Below are 9,835 nucleotides of genomic sequence, written 5' to 3' on the forward strand. Positions count from 1 at the left end.
TATTGTTTTTGTTTATTTAGTTTTTGTGTTCATTTATATTATTTATATTTAATTTTGTATTTTAAAAGCCTAGTTGTTTCGTCAAGCTTTCGAGAATGTATCCCATTCATCAGAACTTTGGATATATTTTTGAAAATTCACAAGGGTTAACAGTTATGACCATCTGTTTACAGTGCTGAATCTTATGGTTTAAGTGTTGTTAGATGTTTATTTGTTAACTTTGTGAATTATAAAGTTATAAATTATATCGAGAAATCATCCGTAAGGAATTATAATTTTTGTGGGTTATTTTTCGCTTATCGCTTTTTACGACGAGGGCAAACCAAATATTTAATTAGTGATCTAATTAAGTATTAATCGTCCACTGTTTGCGTTAATATCAACAACTTAATGTTGAGAAAGTATCGTTATTTTTCGACTGTTTTAATTTTATAAAGAAATTACTAACTCTAAGTAATATAGGCTGATGAACAAATTTAACGTACTAGCCAATTTATTTAGTTCAAAATTAAATCCATTATCTTTCCACATTGGTACAATTATTGGAGCAGCGTAGGCAAATGAACTAAATTATGCTTTGTTTACTTTTGTGCTGATTAATTGCATTTGCGCAAAAAGTAGCATTACGCCCTTCCATTCTGCTTTGTCTAAAGATTGGTTTTAGTTTATCTTTTTCCTTCGTTGATTTTATTGGATATTTTTCATACTTTTAAAAGACAAGTCCGAAATGTTTCGATTTCCTCCGGGACAGTAAGAAGAAGGCCTATTGAAAATGATCTAGGCATCCGGCTGGTGAACCTCTTCCTTCCAAGCTCAGAAAATGGCCAGGCTTCACGGAGCATGTGGTATTAGAAGATCGGGACGAGTTCTCTTTACACATGAATTGGTAGTTGGCCTCAAATTGACAGAGGGACGTAATTTCATTTGGAGAAAGGTACGCCTCGTGGTGCATGGTTCCTCAGGTGGCATTCCATGATGGGTCATTGATGTTCTGGGGTGGCATTAACATGGACGCTTGCACCTAATTGGTTGTTATGCGAGGAAGATCCCTAACTTCACAGTCGTACTAATCAGACACAATCTAAGAACATGTATTGCCATTTGCCTCCCACATCGGTGAAATATTCACGCTGATGCAGTATAATGCCAGGTCCCGTAAGTCACGTATTGTAGATGACTAGTTGAGAGAGGTTGGAATTGAGTGCTTGGTGTGGCTAGCTCCAACTCAAGATTGAACACATTTTGGGCCAACTTAAGCGACGAGTACGACGGCGAAACCTAGGCGCTGACACCCTAGAAAACGTTGAAACGGCTGCTCTTGATGAACGGAAAAGAATTCCTCAGGATTTTGCCAGAAATCTTTTGCAAGGAATGCAGATGCGTTGAACAGATGTGAGTCGTGCCAGAGGCGGAAATACTTGGTATTAAAGGGGATAATACGACTATAAATTCAATAACAAAACATTTTGATTTCTGTTGCTGTATTTAGTTTTCTATAAGTTCAGTTCTTTGCATTATAGTTAATTTTGTTACGAATTTTTCGTGTTTTTTTTCTTTGTCAACACGTTGCTGATTACTGATTTATAAATCTGCACACGAATGTTTATAGTTGAGCCTATCACTTCTCGCAGTTCGCCGGCATTTCCAGCTTTTGTAATTTACAATAAATTGCTAGCAGGCCTCGAGATTCTCCCCGAGTATTGGTATTCCGGGGTCAGAACTCGGTCATATCAGTCCCGATTAGTTTCTAAAAACGAAACTCATTCACTCACTCATTCTGAAATACATTCTTTCGTATTTACACTGGAATAACTAGCCTATTTGAGGCGATGAGGTACTCAATATTCAGCCATCGGCCCTCTCACCCTATACATTCACATTAATAAATACATTCACTCTCAACACACCCAGGGCAAAAAAAACTATTATAAGAGAACAATAGAACAACCATGTTTCCTCCATAGATAAGAACAGGGGACTCAGATACTCGCCGCCGTCCTCAAGCACGAGTCTCATATAGGCTAGCATTCCTACGCGCTCCCTAAATTGAATCAGAGAATTGTCCGGTTCACTAGGTGGAATACACCGAGCGACCTTTCTCTACATGCGCGGGTTTTGGCTCCAAATTAAGTGACCTCGCATGATCTTCAACGGTTGAGGATGACCCCGCATTATCTTCCGAGGACCACCCATTCTCAATATTCTTGATCCGTGAGAGGTCAACACGTTAGTTACATTAAGACCTTCTTTTATGTGAATATTTTTATTTTTATGTATTTTTTGTTGATAGCTCTTGCTCGCTTTTGGTTGTGGATAATGCAGTTGGATTTTTTTATGCTACCAAGCATGCATTTGCTCGTCTAGCCTTTAAAGTTTAAGTGACTGAAGCAAATTCGTACTTGGAGCTCCATTAAATGAATTCAGTGCAAGTATCATTTAAAAAGGAATGTGTGAAACCATTTTCCTCCCACTTAAGTAAAATAAAGATTAGAAGAGAGGGTTTTAACAAAGGTAATAAAAAACCGACGTTCCATGGAGGGTTTAACCCTTAACAACTGTAATACAGCTTAGTACTAAGGGGTGCAATCAGGAATAAAATATAGTTAAGGGTGACTCCTAACGGGGTGGAGGGGTTGATCCTATTAAGTTCTTTGCAAGAGCGACTAATTCAAGTTAATTGGTAGATATTTCTAACTAAAGGAGGTCGGATGAAGGGGGAAACCGTCGTTCGGGGGCGGGGACCGAGGGCGGTTCCTGGCATTCCTGAACAGGAGTTGGCATTCCACCGGTAATAGGGAATATTAGGGAAGCGAGGGAGCCTAGACTTCATGGGCTGAGTGTCGGATTTTTGTTGGGCAATTAATCCCGAAAATGGGACGGCCGAAAGGACAATATAGTCGACAGTATTTGGGCATTTAGTCTCCCGCCTAGAGGGCGGACGGACAAAAAGCTTTTTACGCCGTACTAAACAACGTCAATTGCGAACGCTACTTTACGAGAGGAGAGTAAATGAAATGATGGACCTTGGAACATTTCATCACCTGCATTCTTTAATTAAAGTCAATAACAAACATTTATCTTAACAAACGTATGTTCACTTGTTTTGAAAATAGAAGCCACACAAGCTGTACACCAACCAGTTTTGAAAAAGGCCGATAGGGTCTTATTTCAGGGAAGCTTTTATATATGAACTAATAGAAAAGCAAACAATGTTAATTAAACTAGCTAGATTAAAACATTAATTCCAAATTCAAATTATCTACTGTGGTAACATTTGAATGTATAAGTGATCATACCGTAATATTAAGACGTTTAGAAACTGGATGCTAAGACCGATAAGACCTATATTATATGGCAGTTCATTTCCATCAGATGTGTTAATCTTTTTTTTCCAACACAAATTAGAATACTTTATACAAAACAATATTCATTCCATGTGCATGTTACGCTATAAAGTACTGCCATCGTGATTCTGACATAAGAAACCATTAAAAGATGAAAATACTTCCCAATTGTTTAGTGGTTATCTTTATTATTTAAAAAAAATGAAATCAATCATTTATAATCTCGAAATGACTCCCAGCAAAATTCTTACAATGGAACTTTAATTCTAATGATATAAAGTCCCAATACTTTTGGTATCATCTATTCTTTATGTATCTTAATTGAAGGATTACCAATCGCTTGGGTGAGCTTGGTGTAAAAAGGACGTTATCCTAAAACGTTAAACTAGCCCGGAGGATTAAACGAACCGGGAGGTGGAGGAGATAATTGCTTTCTATAGCTGTTTTGACCCCATGTATTTAATCCCCTCATGTTTTAACATCCAATCTCGTTGCCATAGCGTTTAAGTTTCTAGTAAATGGTAAATAAATGCTAGAAAGAGGTTATTAGAGCAATTTCAATATCAACGTGACTGGAATCACAAACTGGTCGATTACTCTCAATAAAACTATGCTTAGACTTAGTGGATGGATAATGGGCAATAATTTTGATCTAACAGAATAAATAAAAAAAAACCTCTATTTTATTTAATTATTGTTACATTAGGGGTATTCGCGATCTTTGTGTTAACCCTGTTAACTCCTGTTAGATCGAGAAAAATGACAGATTTGTAAAAATCGGCTAGTTATCGTTGCTCGATCTAACAGGCCGGGGCCAATGTTAGATGTTAGGTTGAAAATGTAGTCACATTGCTATCCGTTAGGGCGTAGGTAACCAACATGGCAGCCATGAAATTAACAGCTGTTTTTTTACACGTATTTTTATTCGTAAATACGCATTAATTAAATCAGACAAATACAGTTCTTTTGTCAATTTCTGACTTTGCTTATACTCTCCTTCATACTAGACATATCCCCTAACCTATAATGTTGTAGGCTCTTAGACGTTAGGGTACAAGTCTGGTATGTTGGCACGAATTGAAGCGTGTCATTTGTTAGTACTTTTCGAGTGCATAGATAGCTTTTTGAAAGAAAGAGTTCATTAATTTTCCTTTTTATTAACTTCTGGCATCTTACAATTTAACACAAAACGAAAACAAACAACAAGGAGTGTTATAGCTTTATTTTTGGTTCTACCAGTCGACAAATTAACGTTTAACATGCTAAGAAAAGAAGGGGGCATTTACGATCTTATTGGACATTTCTTTAACACTAGTTAACTTCTTACAAACATCGTGAATACCCCTATTATATATAGAATATGGCATATTTTCCTATTAGACTTATTTTTAAAGTTAAATAGTACTGCACGATACCTGTTTGGCCGAACCGATAATTTCAAATAAGTAAATTTAATTCATGCTATTTAATGCATATAAAACATATAAAGATAAAACAACTAATTAATTCTTTATAATAAGCATGTACACGATCTGTTTTAGGCGTTGACAAGCGGTCAGTTTCCTTATGCCTACGGCCAGCAGTTAGGCTACTGGTATCCTCAGTCGTATCCTGCGGCGGCAGCAACAGCGCAGATGCAAGGCCAGTTTCTCCAAGGGATGCAAGGCTACACATACGGCAACTATGGCTATCAGCAGGGCTACATGAGGTAGATATTCCAGCCTGTGCCTATTTAAAAATCAGAATCTCATTGCTAATGAACTGTTTTTTATTACATTTTTGTCTTTTTGTAATTTTAGCCGGATGGGCATGCAGTTGCCCGGCGCAGCGTGGGCAACTCAACCTCAACTCCCGGCTCAACAAATAGCATCTGCAGCAGCTCTTCAGCAGCCGACACCCGCCGGAATGGTCGCGGCGTACCCCGCGATACAGCAATTCCAGGTACCCTCCGCACACCATCTTCCCACAACCTGCATGCCTGCTTCATTAGTCAATTAGCCTGAGATGAGTTTTACGTTCATTATCATTCTTTTGTTGGTTTTATTTTTATTTATTGTTCGTTTCTCGAATTACATATTAATTTCCTTTGCACTTTGCTTCATCGTCCTACGACTTCCCATATCGGCCCATTCAGAATTGCGGACTATCCTGGAGAAAGTTTTTTTGTTTATTTATACTTAATTTAAAAGAAAACATTGGCTGGTTGTTAAAACATTCGAACCAGACAACGTTAAGCGTATGACAGGGAAAAATTAGATTTTTATTTATAACCTCTTACCCACCTTTTCCACATCAGTTACTTCTTTCTTTTTCTTTCTATTTCAATCCATACCTGATAGAAATTAAAAAAAACACAATGGCTGTTTCTAATTTTATTCCTTTTATATTTTATTTTTATTTTGGTTCAAAGTCCAAACCGTTTTCTACGCAAACAAGACTAGCACATTAAGCACAGTATGCTGTTAAACCCACGTTATCGATTTTTTTTCGTTACATTTTATATTTTATTTTTCATTATTTCATTTCTTATGTTTTTAAAGGTCGGCCCACAGGAGTATGGCTTCTATTAGAATTACAAGAAAATAAACAAAACATAGTTCAAAAGAATGAGCACATTTCGGTACGAATATTACAAAAATGAGTATAAATTTTTCGGTTTCTTTTTACTTTCGGGCACGAAGCTTTGAATTGCATTGCTGTAAAAAGTTGAATATTTTTAATGCAATCGTGCCGGAATGTGCGATTATTGCCCAAGCCGGTCATTAATATTGAAATGTCTGTTTTCCACAGCAGCTAGCCGAAGAAGAATGGCTTGCGCCCAGTCTCCTAGTTTGATGGTAATGCATCAAGAGAGGGCACACCCATCGCCGATCCAAGGCGAATTTTTAAAAAAACTTATAAAAAACTATAAAAAAAGTAAAAAATCAAAAAATGGAAAAAGAGATTTGTAATTAAAATATTTTCGCGTACACCCATCCTGGACAGACTGACACAGAACATACACACAGGTCTTCTAACGGGTACATCTTTGATTTTGTCCTAGAAAGTTACTTTCCCTGTCATGCGTAGTTTGTCAATTTAATCAAAGAGGAGTGAAACCTTATTCCTTTTCCCTTTGAAAGACATTAAACTTTTTGTTTTGTTTTTATTATTTGTTTTATTTGTGTTTTACACATTTTATTTACTTTTTGTTTTGTTTTGCCATAAAGGCTCTAATGATGGGCACCGGCTAAAGCAGAAGGGAAGCGAAGGAAAGAGAATAAAGGGACCCCAATCTCATCCTAGTCGCCGCGGACAAAAAAATAAAATTAATTTGAAATAAATTTAAAAAAGCGAATAGATATGAACAAATTGGAAATATTGTGAAACAGTATTAATACAGACTTTGTTCAGTGTGTGTATGTGAGCGTTGTTGGTTGTGGTGTGTGTACGAGGGGATATATCAAATTTTTGTACATGTTGACTAATGTTAAAATGAAAAAAAAAATTATGTTTGTTTTGTGTTCTAGGGCCAAAAATTCTCCCCTCTTCCCAGTCATTGAATGTACAAAGTCCTCAGCCTCCCCTCAATAATTTGCCCAACAAGACGTGTTAAAAACTGATGTATTCAAGGGGAGAAAATTGTGTCCTTGGAGCATATTATTTATAAAATTAAAAAAATGGGGTGTATATATATATGTGCGTTCATGTATATCCCGTAATTTATTTACCCTGGTGATATATTTAACAAAACGACGATGAATATAAATATATATAAATATATAAATAGGTCAAAAAACAACCAGTAGTGTTGCAAGAGGTATAGTGTTTTGTAGTATCTAGATGTATGTAGTGTTAACATAAGATGGTGTATGTGTGTGTATATATTTATAAACGTATAAATGCCATATATTTATACATATATAAACACATATAAATGAAACAAGTGAAATAGAGTTAGGAGCGAAGTATATCAAATAAATAAAAAGAATAGTCATTTTTTAAAGAGACAAAAAGAAATAAGCTTAGTGGTTGGTTACCGCGCACGTAAGAGCGTAGACTCGGCTTTCGGGGAAATCAGTCAATTTTATCAATCGGGTGGGGAAAAAGGGAGGGTTTTAAAACGGGAAAACGATGACATCAGTTTGTAAATAATTAGAAACTTGTTTACCGTTGGGGTTTTATTTGTCACATTTAAATTCTGCTGTTTTTCAAAAGCCGTTTATAGCCGGGGGGAAAATTTTTTTAATAACAATAATACCACTTTTTGGTACTGTGAAACGAAATGAAAATTTATTGAAAAACAAATCGTAGTAGTGACTTTTTCTACCGGGGGTCGATTTTTCTAGAGATTTAGTAACAAAAATAGGTGGGATTTAACTGTAAATAGTTTGGTTTTAGTACTGAGGCGGCCGAAGATCGCAAAAATGTTTTTTTATTTCGAATGATGGGAGATAATCCGTTTGTTTTGGTCAAACCAACCTTAAGAAAAGAAATAATTGTAGATATATATATAAAGTTATTTATATATTTTTATTTATTTGTCAAGTTTTTCTAAATGGAATGAAAAATAAACAATGGTGAAAAATGAAGCCCGATCACATGATTTATTATGTTTTATTTTGAAACCAATGGATAAACGCAAGATTTATATATATATACGTAATTTATGAATAAAAGAAAAATATAGGTGGACCGTATTTGTAGAGGATGCACTTATAGAAACAAATGCACAAATTGAAAAACCCCTTTTTTCATTCCTTCTGTGAACCTCTGACCCGTTCTTGTTGTTTAGTATGTTGTAAGAAAGGGCCTGACTGTCCATGCGGCGTTTCCTTTTGTAAATTTCTTTTGGTAATGCGAAAAACAAGAAAGAGAAGGTTATTATTGTGAAACGAAGAGTTTTATATATATATAAAACAAATGTGTAATGTGTTTAATTAACCCTCAGGTTGCTGACATGAGAATATGATGAACTTAAAACAAACATGTTACATGTGAAAGGCTTAAATCCTGAAAAGCCGTAGTGAAACACTGTATAGTTTATTAAAACACAAAATATGTTTTATACAAGGCTTTGGCAGAAATTATAATATAAGGTGAAACACTTTTAAAAAAATTAAAAAAACATGTTATAAATATAAATATATTTATTGGCAAATAACTGGCCGACAAGGATTGTATGTACGGATTAATAACAGGAATGTGTATATAATAAAGGAAAACAAAAAAATAATTTTTCGTTCTTTTTTTAATAAATTTCCTTTCCTTACAATACTTTAGCGAGTGTCTTCCTGCCGAATTGGTTCTATTACTTTAAAGGTAAGTTTAAATTAATTTTTTTGTCATCATGAAAGCAAAAATATTTATTTCAATGATGATTATAATACAGTTAATAAATTAAATACTTTTTCATCGCTTTTAAATAAGTTAAGATTAAGATTCTAATAGTTTTCACAATCTAAAATCTATTAGTATCTTAATCACCTATTAGTTATCTTCATCAAATCTATTAGTTATCCTAATCTTAGTAAAGTACTTCCTGTTATAAGAAGGGGTTAAATCCAACTACCCGCGGAAACCAACCTAATTTACTACACTTTTTGATGTTATGGCCAATTAAAAAGGTATGTTCGGTCCGGGGATTCGAACCCACAACCCTCCCTAACGCCTTTCGGCGAGTCCCCACGATTATATATACATGTAATATTGTGTTAGAAACACAATATTGTAAAGTTAAACCAAGTCTATCTACTTCCATCCTCGCAAAGTTTAGAATAATTTGAACTCGATTTGCACTGATCCATCCGCTAAATTGCAACAGGAATAACTGCTAAACAAACTTGACTAAATTGTGTTGGGCCAGTAGGAAATTGGTAGGTACACGGGGTGAATAAAGGTGATCTCTACTTTCCGCAAGGGATGAAAAACAACGAGAAGGTCATAAGTGAATATGTATATACAGGGTGACTGGCGATAGGTGTTGAAAATTTCAGGATGTGTTTCGACTCACCTGTGCAAAAAAACACTTCCTATCAACCCCTGTCCAAATCTCAACGGTAAAGAAGTAATTTCAGGTTTTAATTTTTCGACTTAGGTACACTTAATTGATTATATTATTGATAAAAATTACTGTCTTTAGAAAAATCTGGTTTGTGCCACATGAAAGAACGTTAAATTTGCTGTATGAAAACTTATTTACATTGCAGAGTTGATGAAAAAGTTCTGAACGAAAAATTCAGAAAAAACAAAAAAGTTGAAATTCGGAATTTTTGAAAATGTTCGATTGGTAACTGTTAATAAGTACAAACTCCTGGAGCTTTGCAGAATGCCTCAAAAGTTCCCCATTTCATTAGCTTCCAGCGGCATACCCACCTTTTTGTATTGCGCTTCTGGAAAGCCCGTCGGGAAGGATCGTACCCTTACCACTTTACGAAATGACCACCAGCAAGGAAGCGGAAAAAATCAAATCGCTGCTGGAGGTCATTTCGTTACAAACTTTGCACTCTCGT

The 9,835-nt window shown here is 35.3% G+C and overlaps 1 protein-coding gene across 7 annotated transcripts in view; it reads left to right on the top strand.

Moving 5' to 3' along the window:
• Window positions 1-8,559, top strand: part of LOC106670319 (nucleolysin TIA-1) — a 387,290-nt gene extending 378,731 nt beyond the window's left edge. For 4 of the 7 annotated variants that reach the window (XM_024228481.1, XM_024228476.1, XM_024228480.1 and 1 more), the window contains exons 7-8: window positions 4,886-5,052; window positions 5,144-8,559. In XM_024228481.1, coding sequence (XP_024084249.1) covers window positions 4,886-5,052; window positions 5,144-5,342 — 366 coding nt within the window. In that variant the 3' untranslated portion in view covers window positions 5,343-8,559. The remainder of the gene's footprint in view (window positions 1-4,885; window positions 5,053-5,143) is intronic. The other 3 variants (XM_014400523.2, XM_024228478.1, XM_024228477.1) reach the window with 3 other exon arrangements.
• The last annotated feature ends 1,276 nt before the right edge of the window (window positions 8,560-9,835 follow it).

Source organism: Cimex lectularius, unplaced genomic scaffold (assembly GCF_000648675.2).
Source record: "Cimex lectularius strain Harlan isolate CLEC.00 unplaced genomic scaffold, Clec_2.1 scaffold258, whole genome shotgun sequence".
Classification (NCBI taxonomy): domain Eukaryota; kingdom Metazoa; phylum Arthropoda; class Insecta; order Hemiptera; family Cimicidae; genus Cimex; species Cimex lectularius.